This window comes from Hevea brasiliensis, chromosome 14, assembly GCF_030052815.1.
Source record: "Hevea brasiliensis isolate MT/VB/25A 57/8 chromosome 14, ASM3005281v1, whole genome shotgun sequence".
Taxonomy (NCBI): Eukaryota; Viridiplantae; Streptophyta; class Magnoliopsida; order Malpighiales; family Euphorbiaceae; genus Hevea; species Hevea brasiliensis.
The window spans coordinates 25,359,764-25,377,958 of record NC_079506.1 but is presented as its reverse complement, the minus strand read 5'-3'; the positions used below and the strand labels follow the sequence as shown (position 1 = coordinate 25,377,958).

General features: G+C 31.5%; 1 protein-coding gene across 9 annotated transcripts; it reads left to right on the top strand.

Moving 5' to 3' along the window:
• The first annotated feature begins 5,452 nt into the window (after window positions 1-5,452).
• On the top strand, window positions 5,453-16,756 carry LOC110643651 (putative disease resistance protein RGA3). Of its 9 annotated transcripts, XR_009143219.1 has the most exons (11): window positions 11,727-11,759; window positions 11,856-11,969; window positions 12,066-12,173; window positions 12,286-12,529; window positions 12,660-12,696; window positions 12,853-13,074; window positions 13,181-13,281; window positions 13,473-13,577; window positions 14,848-14,941; window positions 15,085-15,184; window positions 16,194-16,756. XR_009143219.1 is itself a non-coding variant. In XM_058134069.1 (10 exons), the coding sequence occupies exon 1, from the start codon at window positions 5,713-5,715 to the stop codon at window positions 8,713-8,715; it is 3,003 nt and encodes a 1,000-aa protein (XP_057990052.1). In that variant the 5' UTR covers window positions 5,491-5,712; the 3' UTR covers window positions 8,716-10,905; window positions 11,033-11,116; window positions 11,856-11,969; window positions 12,066-12,173; window positions 12,286-12,529; window positions 12,660-12,696; window positions 13,473-13,577; window positions 14,851-14,941; window positions 15,085-15,184; window positions 16,194-16,756. The 9 variants fall into 9 exon arrangements, 7 of the variants coding, with proteins under 7 accessions (XP_057990046.1, XP_057990052.1, XP_057990051.1 ...); XM_058134069.1 differs by lacking the exons at window positions 11,727-11,759; window positions 12,853-13,074; window positions 13,181-13,281 and adding exons at window positions 5,491-10,905; window positions 11,033-11,116 and having other exon boundaries at window positions 14,851-14,941; XM_058134068.1 differs by lacking the exons at window positions 11,727-11,759; window positions 12,853-13,074; window positions 13,181-13,281 and adding exons at window positions 5,491-10,905; window positions 11,033-11,116.
• Window positions 16,757-18,195: the final 1,439 nt, after the last annotated feature.

The window sequence follows — 18,195 nt, the reverse complement described above, 5'->3', positions numbered from 1 at the left end:
TGGAATCGTGCCGGAAAGCCGTTGCCCACTGTGCGCGCGTTTTCTCTCTCTTCTCCCTCTCTTGCCGCCGTTTCTGATGGTTCTGGCCGTCGCTGGAGGGTCTCCGGCCGGGTGGGGAGCCGCTTGGGAGGTCGCCGGCCGGTCACCGAAGAAGGAAAGAAGAAAAAGAGAGGAGAGGAGAGGAGAGAAGAGAAATTGGGGGGGGGGGGGGGGTTCCTCCCGATTTTTGACCCCTTTTTTTTTTTTTTTTAAGTTGACAGTGACAGTGGAAATCCACTGTCACACGCCAAAGTCCCATCTTCCTTTTTTTTTTCTGGTTGTTACAATAATAATTTTCTATCATACGATTTCAAATTATATAAGATTTTTTCAATTTATATTTTTGTTCTCCCTCCCCTTCCATGGGTATAAAATAAAAATTTTCTTTATCTTAACTCTCATTTTGTTTTTTATTCTTTATATTAGTTAAATTTGAAAATTACTTTGTTTATATTTGTACAAGCAAGGACGGAGCTAATTCTCAATCAATGAAGTCAACTGAGCAGCTAAAATTTAGTTTTTTTTTTTTTTTTTAAGATTTCGCATAAATATATTTTTTTTTTCTTAATGCCCCAATAAATTTTATTTAATGTCTCATTGAAAATTTTTTTCTTCTAATCTATATAAAATTTAATATATCCAAAATTTGATCTAGAATATATTAGAAGTCTTATTTTATTTAATTATTTATTGAAAAAATAACTTCAAAATCTTTTATTGAGATTATTACATTTAACAATTACTTAATTATAAGTAATTATATGTAAGAGTTAAAGTACATATTTAATATGAATACATTGCTTATATAGTTTAATTATTGATAATTAATGATTAATATTGGTATATAATATAAAATAAAAATAATATATAAAATAAATATACAATTATTTTTTATTAATTTTTTATAAGGTTATAATAAATAACATAATTGAATATTTTACATTTCATTTCAATATAAAGTTTAATAAATTAAATGTTAACATAATTACATTTTATTAAAAAGCATATTTAATTATTTTTAATAAGTCAATATTTTATAAATAAAAGAAAATATTTTTTGAAAATATCTTATAAATATAAAAAGATAAAAAAATTTTACCCCACTGAGTAAAAATTTTGGCCCCGTCACTGTATACGAATAGACAAGATTAGTGATATTACTCTTACGTAAATTTTAATAATTGATTACAATAAATGTAAACTTAGGTCAGGTTTGATATAACATAATTAAAGTTGTAATATGGTTGTAATTATATTGAATATTTGATTATGTAATATAATAACATAAAAACAAAAAATTGGTGTAATGAAATAACAATAATATACTGTAATCAATTATATTTAAAATAACATAATCATTATTATATATAAAAATGAAAACAATTATAATTACTTATTTTGATTTTTTTTTATTTATTATCAATATCATCACCATCACCGTTATCACTATTCAGCCACCACTGCTAATACCAACATTTATCCTACCTTGTCATTGCAATCACCACCACCACCTTATTATTACCATCACTATCACAACCAATATCACTTGACCATTGCTACCATCACTTAACTACTGTCACTTCTACCATCACTTGGTCACTATCACCATCAATACCTCACATTGCCGCCACCGCCACCGCCACCACCACCACCATCACTTAACCACTGTTATCGCTACCACTGCTATTATCGCTCAACTATCGATCACTGTAATCACTACCACTTATTATTAACACTATAAATAAATTAAATTTTTCAAAAATATCATTACATTATATTATTTATATTTTTATTTTGTAACCAGACATAGGAATATAATGATAGTCACATCACATTACATTATAATTTTAATTACATCATATAATTTATTACATTACATTACGCTCTAACAAACATAACCTTATTTCTGTCTCATATGTTTACTTTATTGTTTTACTAATTTATAATTTTTTATTCCTCTTTAATGTTAATGATGATTATTTTTTTTATTTTTATATTATTATGACATATATTCTAGCTATTTAATATTTATATTTATTTTTTAGTTTTTGGATCTATAAATTTTATGCAAGGGTTTAGTACAATAATTTGATGTCAGCTAATTTTTATAATTTAATTAATACTATTAAGTTATGATGGTTCTTCTATTAATAATAAATTATATTTATTATTTCTTATAAATAAAAAATATTACAAAATTATTTTTATTAATAATTAATGAATTAATAATAAAATATATATTCAATTGTATATTTTTTAATTTATTAAATTCAATTATTTCTCAATTTCAGTTATTTAGTTAGTACTTTAGAATCAATAAAAATTTTGATTAGTCGAAAATTTAATTCAATTAATCAAATATACAGCCTTAATTGACTCTAACAAAAATTTTCTACCTCCACCCCATGCCAAATAAAGTGATAATCTACCTCCATTTATTTCATCCTTTCATGAAAACTAGTTTTGAGCAAAGTGTAGTGCTTGATTCTTACAAAATAAATGACATTTCACATTTCAACTCTTGAAGAAACTGCTCTAACCAAATAAGCTTGCATGTTGCTAGGATCATAGACAAGGGCCGACCTACTATGCAATGAACCCCACTCAATTATATATATATATATATATATATATATATATATATATATATATATAAAATCGCATTAGAATAATTTTTATCTCATTAAAATATTATTAATATTTAATATATTCACTTATTATTTTGATATTATAATAATTAGCATTTAGATTAATAATTATAGTGTATTGATTAGTTTATTGGCTAGTGAAATTGGCATTGAATTATTTATTGCAATTAGAAGTGTGAAAGAGTATTTCTTGCAATGAAAATTATGAAGGCAATTATATTATAGAGCTAAAGATCAGTTGTTGAATGATTATTTGATTATACATATTGAAAGATATTTTTAATAGCATTAATAATGAAACAATCAAATAAAACTTTCAAAAAATGAAAATTTATGAAAGATAATTATAAATTTAAGATTATAGCAGAAATTTTTTATTTTATAAAATTATTTTTTTATTAGATATCATTATTACATATTTATGTATAATTTATTATTATATAAATATTATTTTCTTTTTCTTTAAATTAAGCAAAATAAAATTTTATTTATCGCACACTTAATTTGCTAGCTCCATCCTGACCATGGCTTAATATCTAGGCAACATCCTACATTTTACTCTTCCATGAAATTGGATCCATGCACCATGGTCTCAATTTCCAAATTCTTGCCAAGACTCCTCGTAATGGCCTAGGAGTGAGTATTGGCACAGTAAGTCTTATGTTCCTATGTGTGTCTTACGAAAGAAAAAGCTAAAACCTGAAAGGGTGCGGTGAGTTCCCAGTGTGGTCTAGTGGTTGAGGTCCGCGAGTTGGTGGGTGTGCCCATTAAGGGTGCTCAATGAGGCTGAGCTTTCGGACTTTCACATCGATTGTGGATGTGTGTGTGTGGATTCATAAGCGTTGCTAAGACTCCTCTCAGTCAATAATTGTCTGAGAGTAAATATTGGTACAGTAAGTTTTATACTCCGTGTATATATGTGTCTCACGAAAAAAAAAAAATCCAAAGTCTTCGTTTATTTTTTTTAAGGGAATTAAAAGTTTCATCCACTTATAATTATTAAATAATTTCTCATAACTAACTCTTAAAGATATGAAAAAGAAAAATCATATATATATATATATATATATATATATATATATATATATATATATATATATATATATATATATATATATATATATATATATATATATATATTTTTTTTTTTTTTTTTTTTTTTTTACTTATGTTCAGATTTCTTATCCGTCCATCTCACTGAAGAGACCATCGCAACCACCATTGTAATTATATTATTATGATATTTAAATATTTTAAAAGAATTGAGGATATCGATTTTTACATTTTATAATTTTTTTATACAATAAATAAGCTTTTATTTAATTCATAATTCAATAATAATAATAACTTTAATTCAATGATAAAATAATATTTTATACTTTTTCTAATTATTATAATTAGCACAAATATTTAAAAAAATTAAAATATAAATTTGAAATTTTAGAAAATCCATTAATTAATTATTAAAATATTAATAACGTTGTAATTAAATTTGGTAATAAAAAAACTTTTTATTTTATAATTTAGAAAAAAAAAAACCATTATTGTTTCCAAAAGTCTTGTTCTACCTAACGACTGGGATTTTTTAATGGGGGATCCATGCACCATGCTTTCAATTTCCAAAAGTCTTCGTCTACTTTTTTTTTTTTTTTAAAATAAATTCTTCCTCTACTTGAATTATAAGCAAGCTGCTAATTTCTCATACCCAACTCTTAAAGATATGAAAGAAAATAATAATAATAATAATAATAATAATAATAATAATAATAATAATAATAATAATAATAATAATTTTACTTATTTATTCAGATTCCTTATCCGTCCAACTCATTGGAGTGACCATTGCAACCACCATTGTATTTATATTATTATGATATATAAATTTTTTAAAAGAAATGAGAATATCCAATTTTAAATGTTAAATTCTTTATATTTAAAATATGCATTTAACTATTTAATTCATAATCCAATTATTATATTAATTAGTGTATATGATTAGCTAATGAGTCATCAATTATTCACTTAGTTTACTTATTTTTATTTTAGTTTTTTACTTGTTTTATTTTAATTTAAAAAGTAATTAATTACATTATAAAAGATAATTAATTAATTACTTAATCACTCTGGCCTGGAGAAAAAAAAAGGAGGTATAGTAAAGTAAGATTTTATAAAATAAAATTTTTTAAAATAAAATTTTCATAATTTTTAAAATGTTTTAGACTTACTAATTTGATAAGTTGAAATATAAAATTTTTAAAAAAATTTCAAAAACCACAACAAAGTCATATTTTAAAAAACTTTTTACTCTCTCAAACACAAGTTTAAGGTTTTTTAATCTTAAACCTCATCCTAAACAAAGGCTTTAACAAAATTTAGTTGTCTTTTACCCTTAGAGTTTTTTAAATTTATTTTTATGACTATAAATTTTAAAAATATAAATCATTAATTTTTTTTAACTTTTTAGGATATGAATTTATTAATTTTTTAATTTAATTAAATAAAATCTACATTTAAAATTTTTGTTTAAAAAAATTGTTAAGTGAATAATTATGAAAGACTTGAATATATAGCTATATTCAATTAAAAATTAAATTTTTATGATTGATAATTAATAATTACCTATAAACAAATATTAACAACACAATTTTGTTTAATTTGTGTTAAAATAAGGAAAGAATTATTATAATAAAAAATCCAAGTTTTTTAAAAATATTTTTATATTTAATTGATTTAAATTTAATTAAATTTTGCCGATTTGCCATGAAAGACTCTCTCTCTATATATGTTCCAGCTCTATTCATTACCTCAGACCCCAGGTCTGCTGAAAGTCGATGAGCGGCAAAGCAAGTAGCCAACAGATCGTCAACGACGTTAGGTAAGATGAGGACCAAATACATTTTTTAATCTCCCACTTGGAGCAAGCTTTCGCAAATACATTGTTTAAATATACGCCTTGGTTTTGCTCATCTTCTTCACAGCAACCTAAATACTTCAAACACTGTAGTTTCCTTTGACTTTGCAAGAAATGGCAGAAGCTATTCTCTACGATATTGCTGGTGAAATCATTCTGAAACTTGGTTCTCGAGCTCTTCAAGAGATTGCGCTGTGGTGGGGTGTCAACGATGAGATTGACAAACTCCAGGACACAGGTTCCAGGATTCAGGCGGTGCTTCTTGATGCAGAGGAGAAGCAGGCATGGAACAATCAAGTTAAAGATTGGCTTGGGAAGCTGAAAGAGGTGGTTTTTGATGCAGATGACTTGCTTGACGATTTTTCAACGGAGGTTTTACGTCGACAAGTGATGGGTGGGAATAGAATGACAAAGGAGGTACGCATTTTCTTTTCAAGATCAAACCAGTTTGTTTATGGTCTTACGATGGGTCATAAAATTAAGGCCATTAGGGAGAGGCTGGTTGACATTTATTCTGATAAGGAGAAACTTAATTTAGTGGTTCGCCATGAAGAGAGAGGTCATATGAATAGGTTGAGGGATCAAACTAACTCCTCTATACCCGAAGTTGTTGTTGGGAGAGAAGGGGACAAAGAGGCACTCATAGGTCTTTTATTGGGTTCCAGCTATGGTGAAAATGTCTCAGTCATTTCAATAGTTGGAATTGGGGGGTTAGGGAAGACCACACTAGCTCAAGTTTTATACAATGACGAGCGAGTCAAAGCTCATTTTGAGTTAAGACTATGGGTGTGTGTTTCAGACACTTTTGATGTAAAATTGATTGTTAAAAAGATTTTGGAGTCTGCAACTGATTCAAAACCAGAAGATCTTGAGCTAAATACATTGAAAAATCGACTGGATAAATGTTTAAATAGGAAAAAGTTCCTACTTGTGTTAGATGATGTATGGAATGAGGATCGTGAAAATTGGGATAGTTTAAAGAGATTATTAGTGAGTGATGAAATTGGAAGTAAGATTGTAGTAACCACACGTTCTCAAAAGGTTGCAGCAATAACTAGCACATTATCAACTCAAGGTTTAGAAGGGTTATCTCAGGCTGAGTCGTGGTCTTTTTTGGTGCAAATAGTTTTCAAGGGACAAGAACCAAAAAACAAACGTGTGATAGGAATTGGAAATGAGATTGTCAAGAAATGTGTTGGAGTTCCTCTTGCAATAAAAACAATAGGAAGCCTGTTATCCTTTAAAAACCCAGAAACTGAATGGCAACCCTTCTTGGAAGATGAACTTTCAAAAGTAGCTCAAAATGAGAATGGTATTTTACCTACACTTAGGTTGAGCTATGACTATCTTCCTTCGCACTTGAAGCACTGTTTTGCATATTGTAGTTTATTTCCAAAAGATTATGAGATTGATGTCAAAACATTGATTCATTTGTGGATTGGGCAAGGGTTTATTAAGTCATCGTATTCAAGTGAATGTCTAGAAGACAAAGCACTTGAGTATTTTATGGAGTTGTCATGGAGATCCTTTTTCCAAGAATTAAGAGGGGATGTGTTTGGCACTGTAAAAAGTTGCAAAATGCATGATCTAATGAATGATCTTGCAACTTTGGTGGCTGGGACTGAGAGCAATGTAATGAATTTGAATGTAGGAAACATTGATAAAAAAACTCGTCATGTATCATGTGACTTTCATTTAGATTCACCTTCGCAAGTTCCAACCTACTTGCTTAATGCAAAACGGTTGCGAACATTTCTTCTGCCAAGTCAAGTGTCTAGTTCAGGTGCTTGTGGAAGATGGGATAAGTCTAGTCATGAAGCTATTTTTTCAAACCCTAGGTGTTTGCGTGTGTTTGATCTACATAATTTAGGGATTGAGAAAGTATCGTCTTCCATTAAAAAGTTAAAACACCTAAGGTATCTTGATATGTCAGAAAATAGTGAACTCAAGGCACTTCCAGATGCTACTACCAAGCTTCAAAATTTGCAAGTGCTCAAGCTCTCTGGTTGTCAAAGCCTTGAGGAATTGCCAAAAGAATTTAGAAGGCTGGTTAATCTTAGGCATCTTGATTGTGAGGGATGTTGGAGTTTGACTCATATGCCAAATGGGATTGGGCAATTAACTTCCCTTCAGACATTAACATGGTTTGTAGTGGCCAAAGATAGTTCTGTGCTTAAACATTTTGGTAGCTTGAATGAGCTGAATAGGCTAAATGACTTGAGAGGGAGGCTTGAAATTAGAAATTTGAGATTTGTGAAAAATGATGCTGTAGAATTTGAGGCTGCCAATTTGAAAGAGAAACAACATCTTCGATCATTGATTTTAAGCTGGAATGAAGAAGTTGATAATAATAGTGTGTATGCTAAATATTATGCGAGATCATTGCAAAGCCTCCAAGATAGCAATGCAGATGTTGGTTATGATGAAAGGTTATTGCAAAGCTTCCAGCCACCCCAAAATCTTAAAGGATTGAGGGTGTATGAGTATGGAGGTGTGAGGTTCCCTAGTTGGCTTTCTTCCCTCACAAATCTAGTTGAGATTTGGATGGTTAATTGTAAAAGATGTCAGTATCTTCCATCTCTCGATCAAATCCCTACTCTTAAGGAATTATGGATTAGTGAATTAAATAATCTAGAGTACATAGAAAGTGATGGGAATAATAGTCTCACTGAAGGAGGAAGAGAATTCACATTCTTCCCCTCCCTGAAAAAGCTCTGGATCTGGAAATGTCCCAAACTGAAGGGATGGCGGAAGAACAGGGATAATAATGATGATAGAGCAACAGCAGCCGTAGCAGCAACAGCAGCAATGGACTCTGGCCTTTCTTTGGTGGAACTCTGTGATTGCCCTAGATTGACCTGGGTGCCGATGATTCCATTTCTCAAAGGGAAGTTGTCTTTTGAAAAGGCTAGCTTAGAACCACTACTACAGATAATGAAGAAAAAGACGATGCCAACGCAATTTGGAGGCAGGAGTTTTACGAGTCAGCTTTCACGACCTATCAATCTAGTGACAATTTGGTTAAAAGATTGCGAAGGATGCCAGCATTTTCCACCACTAGATCAAATCCATTCTCTTAGAGAATTGTCTTTTGAAAATTTAATTGATCTAGAGTAGATTAGTACGGGGGATAATTCTCTTGCTGGAGGTCGAGGAACATTCTTTCCGTCCCTAAAGAAACTTTGGATCTGGAATTGTCCTAATCTGAAGGGATGGAATAAGCAGGTGGATGATGATTCAACAACTACAACAGTAGCAAAACTGCCGTGGTTTCCTTGTCTTTCTTTGTTAGAAATAAAGAATTGCCCAAAGTTGACTTGGATGCCATTATTTCCATCACTTGATGAAAGGCTATACTATGTCAATGCTGGGATTCAACCACTGCAGCAAACTATGAAGTTGAAGGTGATTTCTCCTCAGCATGAAGATCCGAAGTTCAACTGTGCTTATTCCCTCGCAAACCTTCAAGAATTATGGATTTCTGAGTTAACTGATTTGGAGTATATAGATAGCGATGAGGATACTTGCCTAAGTGAAGGAGGATCGACAGTCTTCCCATTCCTGAAGAAACTCTGGATCGACAATTGTCCTAATTTTAAGGGATGGTGGAAGAAGAGAAATGAGGTTGATGATAGGACAACCATGATGGCAGCAGAGCTGCCCCATTTTTCTTGTCTGTCTTTGTTGGAAATAAAGAATTGCCCTCAGTTGATTTGCATGCCACTGTTTCCATCTCTAGACGAAAGGCTATATTATGTGAATGCTGGAATAGAGCCACTGCACCAGACGATGAAGATGAGGTCGGCTCAATATGGAGAAGTGGAGTTCCCAAGTTCAACTTCTTCCCTCGTAAAGCTTAAAGAATTATGGATTTCTGATTTGCCCGACTTGGAGTACATAGATAAGGAGAATATCTGCGAAAAAGGATCAGTATTCTTCCCATTCCTAAAGAAACTCTGGATCGATAATTGTCCTAACCTAAAGGGATGGTGGAAGAAGAGATTTGATGATCCAACATCAAAAATATCAGAGCTGCCCCAGTTTCCTTGTCTTTCTTTGTTGGAAATAAAGCATTGTCCTAAGCTCTCTTGGATGCCATTGTTTCCATCCCTTGATGAGAGGTTGTATTATGTAAATGCTGGCATACAGCCACTGCTGCAAACGATGAAGATCAAGACAATGCCAAGTGAGCTTGAAGGTGTGCAGTTATCAAACAGGGTTTCTTCCTTCACAAAACTTAAAGAATTATGGCTTTCTGAATTAACAGATTTAGAGTACATAGATAGTGAGGGGGATTGTTATAGTGGAGGGCAAAGAGGATCAACTGTTTTCCCATCCTTGAAGAAACTTTGGATCTATTATTGTCCTAACTTGAAGGGATGGAGGAAGAAGAGGAATGATGACATGACTACCACAACAGTAGCAGATCTACCCCTGTTTCCTCGTCTTTCTCTATTGGAAATAAAGCATTGTCCTAAGCTTTCTTGGATGCCACTTTTTCCATCTCTTGATGAAAGGTTGTACTATGTGAATGCCGGCATAGAACCATTACAACAGACAATGAAGATCAAGACGGTGCAAGTCAGCTTGAAGGCAATAAGTTGTCAAATGGGTTTTCTCCTTTCACAAACCTTAAAGAATTATGGATTTCTGATTTAACAGATCTAGAGTATGTAGATTGTGAGGGGATTTGCTTCAATGAAAGGGCAGGAGGATCAACAGTTTTCCCATCCTTAAAGAAACTCTGGATTTATAATTGTCCTAACTTGATCGGATGGTGGAAGAAGAGGGATAATGGTAGAACAGTCACGGTTGTGATGGAGCCACCCCAATTCCCTTGTCTTTCTTTGTTAGAAATAAAGCGTTGTCCTAAGTTGATTGGGATGCCACTGTTTCCATCTCTTGATGACAAGCTGCATTTGGAGGATGCCAGCACAGAGCCATTACAAAAAACAATGCAGATGAAGATGAAATCTTGGGCATCTTCTTCTTCACGTGTTCACCCTCTCTCCCAGTTGAAGATATTGTGGATTGTGGCAATTGACGATCTTGAATCTCTACCTAATAGATGGTTGCAAAATCTCACTTCTCTTCAGGAACTATATATTCAGGAATGCCCAAGATTAACTTCTCTACCTCGAGAGATGCACCATCTCACGTCTTTACAGAAATTACATATTAGAGGGTGTCCCCTATTGATCGAAAGATGTAGAAAAAATGATGGTGTGGATTGGCCTAATATTGCAGGCATCTCAAATATTGAAACTGATTGGTGAGGAATTCAGTGGGAACGCTATTGTACTGCAGGTATCTCTTCAACCTCTTAGGTTTACATTGCAACTTTTATCAGAATTCCCTTTCCTTGTTATTCTTCTTTCTTTTTCATTATTCTCTGTCTCTTTTGCTTAAATTGTGATGAGACTTATATGTGCAGAGAACAGAGAGAAAAATTATGAAGACAAAGTGAGACCTTATATATTGCAAATCACGTGGGCACTATTCTTCAACAAGCAATAAAGTAAGCTGCAAGTATCTTTCCTTCCATCAATTTTCAAACAATCAATTGTTTTGACTTTCAATTGTTTCATCATTCACAATTTATTTGTTTTTGTCAACCATGACTTTTGGTGTAAAACTTTCCATCTCTTCTGCTTGACATTAGCCAAAGTTGCTAATAAAAATTTAAGATGGTCTATTATTTTTCTTTTTTTGTTTTCTGGTTTTGTTCCAATATTTTCCTTTGTAAATACCTTTACTCAACCCAATAAATGAAAATAATATTTAAGTTAGAATAGAACCCTATTGATAGATAGTACTTTCGCAACCGAGCAGATACCATGCTCATATTAAACATTGTAGAGGAGACATTAAACCTCTCTTGAAAATTCTTTCTGCAATTCATGTTTTTTTTTTTTTTTTTTCATCTATAATCTGAAGCATTCAATATATATATATATTGACAGAATAAGCCATGTATAAAGTGGGCTGCATTATGTAATTCAATATATTAAGCTGAACCCTATGAAATTGAAGTAAAACGTTGTTATCCCATTTGCTTTTTTTTTTTTGGTCTATTTCTAATTTTTAACTCCCTTTCCACATTCTACTGTCTTGTGCTATCCTTTTTCAGGAATAATGATGTTTAATTCATTAGAGACTTGGTATGTTATTGAGGAGTTTGATGTGTTCATCAACATTATATGGTCTCAAAGTACTCTCAAGTGGATTTCCAGTTATCTAATAATGTTTCAATTCAGCTCTTTTGACTTGCAAGGATTGGATGATGATTAACCTACAGTTCACAATTCCCTAAAATTTTGAAAATTTGAAAATCGCAATGATACAAAGAATGTACTCAAGGGCATCGTTAAGTATGTGTTTCTAACCACATGCTTCTTTTGTTATGCGTTTTCTATTCTTCTCTCTTTCCAGGGTTTAGAAAGCTCTGTCCCAATTTTTTTTTGCAGAAGAGATAAGAGCACAATTCACAAAGGCAAAACAAGATTTCATGAGCTTGAATCACTGCTGATATTATTACTTTTAAAGATATTCATTAAATAGCAACAACTTCAATGGTATATTTTGTTCCTTGGTCTTTTAATTTTCCTTTTTTTTTCTTTCTTTTCATTTTTTTTATTTCCATACAAGTCAAACACAAGTGAATTCTTAATGTGGACGATTATGCAGAAAATTGAGCATCTGGAATCTCTTCTGAAGTATGAAGTCGTCATTTTGTTGGCCCTAGAACAAGGCACAGAACATTTCACTTTCCTTATGATGCTAGCGACTCTATGGGACCAAGTCTGTCAAGTTATAAAGGTGAATTGCAAAGGATGCTTTCCACAAATAATAAGCTAGGAGAGCTAACTGGAAGGGTGCTGATATCCCAAGCATCTTCAGATCTTCCGACAAATCTGTCAGTTTCTACAAGGTGAATTTTAAAGCCATATAACAAATAAAATATTATCACTTAAATTTCTTGATTGCTTAAGTCCCACTTATTTGCATTATTAATGCCATTGTATTTTGAAATGATTTTCTTTTTCCTCACCAAAATGCAGATTGCCTTGCAATTGCTGCCTTCAGTGTGTGATTGTGGTAAGGAATCAATTCTAACAAGTAATCACTTGTAATTTGCTTTATGTGGGTATTTTTGTTGCTTAATTCTTTATTTTGGTTCCATGAATATCTTTTCAATCTGTTAGTTGAGTTATCATGTACTAAATGACCTGTGGTCTGTTCTATGTGAAACAGGATTAATGTTCTCCCTAATTCCTAAAGCACCTCTATATATAAATTATCCTAATATGTAAGATGATGGAAGAAGAGGGATGATGATGATAAAACAATCAGACTGATAATAAGGCTTTCCCAATGTCCTCCCCTTCCTATAATCAAAGAGCCAATATCTATTGGATGACAAGCTACCATGCACTGCTACCACAAGTTGGTAACCTCATAGTTCATCTTGAAAAAGTAATTGGAATTTTCTTTCCTATCATTCTCAGTGTTTTTTTCCCCCTTATGTTTTTGCTGGTTTCTAAGTTTAATAAAAAGTGTAACTTATCGATCCTCAATGCAGAAAACAGTAATAATTTAAGTCATGAAAATGTAATGGAGGACTTTTAGATACTGAACCATCTGGACAGTTTTCTTTTGTAGCAAAGAGAAATGCATCAAGTTGTAAGTATCTAAGTTGTTCACAAAGTTTTTCCAATTAGTCAATTTTCTGATTCAATTATTTCAACATTCAGGATTTATATGCCTCATGTACATGTTTTACTCCCAAGTATATATATATGCAATATATTTTCACATGAATTGTTATATTTTTCTTCTTTTTTTCTAATTCCAAACAATTGTCCCCTTGGCAGGTGTTTGATTAAGACTGCATTTAATGTTGAGCAAGCTTTAGGGATCGTACCCGATGGTGGTGGTACACTTTCTAAGTCAATACTAGCTCGGCTCATTCCAAAATAGTATGTGATAATATACTCTTTCGTGCAAATTATTTTGCTAGTCTTCTCATATTTTATCTAATATCCAAATTATTTATTTCTCGGCTCAGTCCTTCAAGTAGATGGGGGATGTGAGGAGGATGTTAGTCATAGGATTAAAACCGGATGGTTGAAGTGGAGACGTGCCAAGGGAGTTTTATGTGATCGCAAAATTCCCAATAAGTTGAAAGGAAAATTTTCTATGTTATATAGTAGTGAGTGTTGGGCATTGAAGGAGTCGTATGCGTCTAAGATAAGAGTTGCAGAGATGAGAATGTTAAGGTGGATGAGTGGCCATACTAAACTAGATAAAGTCCGTAATGAGAGTATTAGAGAAAATGTAGGAGTGGTACCAATTGAGGATAAGTTGAGAGAAGGGAGATTGAGGTGGTTTGGTCATGTGAAGCGTAGACATACGGAGGCTCCAGTTAGACAAGTAGAGCACATTAGGTTAGAGGATAAAAAGAAAAAAAGGGGTAGACCTAAATTGACTTGGAGGAGAATAATACAACATGACCTAGAAGTATTACAAATTTCGGAGGATTTAACCCAAAATCGTTTAGAGTGGAGAAAGCGAATCCATATAGCCGACCCCAAATTTTTGGGATAAAGGCTTAGTTGAGTTGAGTTGAGTTTATTCAAATTATTTATTTGCTAGAAGTAGGGCATTTCCTCATCTTGAATGAGCGAAGTCCACTTACTGCAAAATAACCCTGTGGGATTGAGTGGCCATTGGCCTAGGATTGCTCATCCTGAAAATCTTCAAATTCTTTGCATATATTACCTATTGACAATGGATTTCACTAAGTGAATTACAAATTCCTAGAAGAGGACAAATTTTAGTTTTACATGTCTATTTCTTAATTGTTTTGCACAAGGTATCTGTGCATTAAGCACTAAAACCTACGCAAATCTCTTATCGTCCTCTTTATGAGTTTTGCTCAATATACTTCTATTTAAATTTGGGAATTAATGTATTTGGTTGCCACTTTGATCACTGACATGCAAAACTTTTGGCATCTATTTGGAGTGGACAGCTTGCATAATCAATATAGAGAACTATTCCCTTAGAATTATCTTGAAGTAGAATTTTTGGTTCTTAAGCTCTTTTATTAATGACTTGCATACATGTTTGCATAAGATAATTTGAGTTACCCTGTATCAAGTTGTTAATTTCTAATGTTATTTTTCGCTTCATTAACAAGAAACATTTAATGAGATGACTTACAATTTCTCAAAATTTCTTGTTTAGAAGCTTTGTTTGAACCAAAAGGCCAAGAGAAAGTAGAAATAAAGGCTGGCCAAAGAAGCTTACATGCCAATTAACGTGTTGGTTTCTTTTACAGGTTCATACAATCCCTTAATTTGAAAGTTTTCATGTTAGTCCTTAGCAAATGAATCATGCACATATCTTACTGTTTTTCCATCATAATTCACTGTTCAGAGTTTTCATGTTTGATGAGTTTAAGCTGCACAATTCTGTCTGCAGATGTGAAAATAATATGTGAAAGTCAAAAGCAATGTTGGTTTAAGCTATTTCATACCAGAATTGTTTTGCTATAACAATTATGCAACAGCTCTCATGAATGGTAAGTGCCAGAGATTTTAAGTCTTTTTCCAATATTTCCTCTTCCTAACAACTAGTTTCTCATAAGTTTTAACAATCCTAAGGCCCTTGAGCGTGTAGAACTTACATTGTGCAAAGAACTTGGTTTTTCAGAGGTGACATCTGGATTTGTAGAGTTTTTCACAAAGTAACTGCAAGACAACACTAATCTGCAGCTTTTGCAAATGCACAACACTATAATTATGACACCCTTTTCTGTTTTTATCAGGAAATACTATTTGGCTACCTTAGGTATCAATCTTTCTTCCTAATGAAATTTGGATTTAGAACCTCTGAGTTTTAAGTTGTTAAGTTCAAACAATTTAGGTGTCTCCTTTGAACCGTAATGACAAAGCAGCTTCACTTGATAGCGAAGCTTATGTCACCTTCGGCTCCCATTATTCTGTGTAGCTTAATCCATACTACCCAAGATGTACGATTTAGTAATTTTTCCAAATAATCAATCCTTAGATGTGCTAATATGTAAGTTGATTTAATATTTGAAAAATAGAAAAAAAAAATAGACTAAAATTTCATGCATCTGCTGGAACCAATAGTGCCTTCAAAGACTCTCAGGTAACCCTTCACTCAACATGAACCTCTAATAGCAAATTTTAATAAATTAAAACATGAATACAGGTGTTTCTTTTGATTGTTGTGACTTTGCAGTCTCAACTAAACTCAATAATATGCATGTGTTATTCTAACTTGGAACAAATTGGACTGGTATCAGTGGGATAAAACATTTAAAAATGTTCTATTGGCTTTTGATCTTTTATATTTTATTGTAATAATTGCAAGAAATCTGGCATGGTTAAATGTAGATTTCTCAGAATAAGCTTAATAGCTACTTAGTTATATGCTAAATCTTGCTGTTAACATTTCATGTCTTTTTCTAATGCTTTCTCTTTTACAAGTTGAAAATTTTTTGGTGATTGTTTGCTGGTTATGATTGCAACACAATGACCAAAACGAAAGTATGGTTTTGTTAGGTTTTGACTTTTGAGCGACAACTTAGACGAGCATGGATGTTATGCATATTCTTGTCTCCACGATATACTGGAATAGAGCTAAGCTTGAACCCTGGAAGTGAACCATGAAAAGGGTGAAAGTGATTTTTGGGTGTGTGACAGGATGCATATGAGACATAGGACTTTGGTTTCAATGTCAAAAACTATATATGTTGTACTATCTAATTCTTTCATGGTTGGCGAAGAGCTAACTTCACTTCCTGAAAAAACATGCAAAGGTTGGCAGTTGGTTCTGGGGTTTGTAAGAGGGTTCACATGGGATTTGGGATTCAATCTCAAATTTTATTCTTGTACTTTTATGCCCTTATAGTGAAGAAAGAATTTATCCTATCCGTGGACGTAGGCAAAATTTTGCCGAACCACGTAAATTCTTGTGTGCTATTCTTATTTGATTACTTTTCCCCTTCACTATAGTGAATCATGTTGAAATAATCACTGTAATTATGCCTTAGATTAGAAATCACTTTGTAATTACGAATATTTGTTATATGCCTAAGTAGTGCCTACTATATAGTTTGGTTTCCGATTTTGTTTCTTGTAATAAGTATTTAAATCCGCATAGGCTTGAGGGAATAATCAAGTTAATTGGCTGTAATCTTCCTTCAAATTTTCTAGCCCATCCCACGCATCAGCACGTGAGCTCACTTTCAGCCACCTTTTTGTGATCAATTGCAGTCGACCATTCTTGAGTCCGACAACCCTTTTCAACCTCTCACCGGCGTCTTATTCCTTTCGATTTTTGGATCCTCTTTATCATAGTAGCTTCCTGTATATTTTAACCTTCCGTTTCTTCTCAGCCTTATATTTACTTTCTAATTTCAATTAAAAAAAAGTTCCAATTTCATTCTCTATCTTCAATCATGTCTGAAAAAGAAGCCACTTCAGCTACAGTTGTTTACTGTTGTAAGTTTACAAGGCAGTAGTAATTACATATCTTAAGCAGCTTCTGTAGAATTATGGTTTATTAGACAAAGATATGACGATCATTTGACAAGGAATTCTACAGATATTGCTGCTTCTGATCGAGCAGCTTCTGCAAAAGTGGATGCACAAGATGTAGTCTCTTGTGGTATTCACTTAACCCAAAGTTGCATACGCTTTTTAGTCCTGCAAATCTTGTTACAAAATCTGGACTAGCCAAGACACCATACACAAATGATGTCCAACACATAAACAAGGTTCTGTCCAATATTGGGGATTTCTACCAAAAGGGTATAATCAAAAAACAAATTATACTAAAAAGGGTGGGTTTGAGTTTAATTACTAAAAAGGAATGAATTATGCTGAGCTGAAAGAGCTGAGGGCGGGACACTAATTATAATAATATTTTGAGAGTCCGGATACTATTTATAATAACGTGCACCGTTTAAACAAAATAATTAAAAATTTTAAAAGAAAGCTGGATACTATTTATAATAACGTTCGACTTTTCTTTAAACTTTTTAATTATTTTATTTTATATTTTAAACAAAATATAAATATTGTTTTAATAAACAAAATTATAATAATTAATATTATATATTATAATATTTTTATTATGAAAAATTATTTTTTTTAAAATAAAATTAAAACTTAATGATATAAAAAATTAAAAAAAATAAAATAATTAAAAAATTTAAAGAAAAGTGGGACCGTACAACTTTTCTTTAAATTTTTTAATTATTTTATTTTATATTTTAAATAAAATATAAATATTATTTTAATAAATAAAATTATAATAATTAATATTATTTATTATATTATTTTTATTAAAATTTAATAATTATTTTATTAAAGTTGAACGTTAATTTATTATAATATTATTATTAAAATAATATTTTTATTATAAAATTTAAAATTTAATGAAATGAAAAATTAAAATTAAAAAAAATAAAATAATTAAAAAATTTTAAGAAAAGTTGGACATCCAACTTTTCTTAATATTTTTTATATATTATATTTTATATTTTAAATAAAATATAAA

Bases quoted from the DNA above. Each gene is read 5' to 3' on its own strand.
- LOC110643651 (XM_058134069.1), top strand. From the start codon at position 5,713: ATGGCAGAAGCTATTCTCTACGATATTGCTGGTGAAATCATTCTGAAA.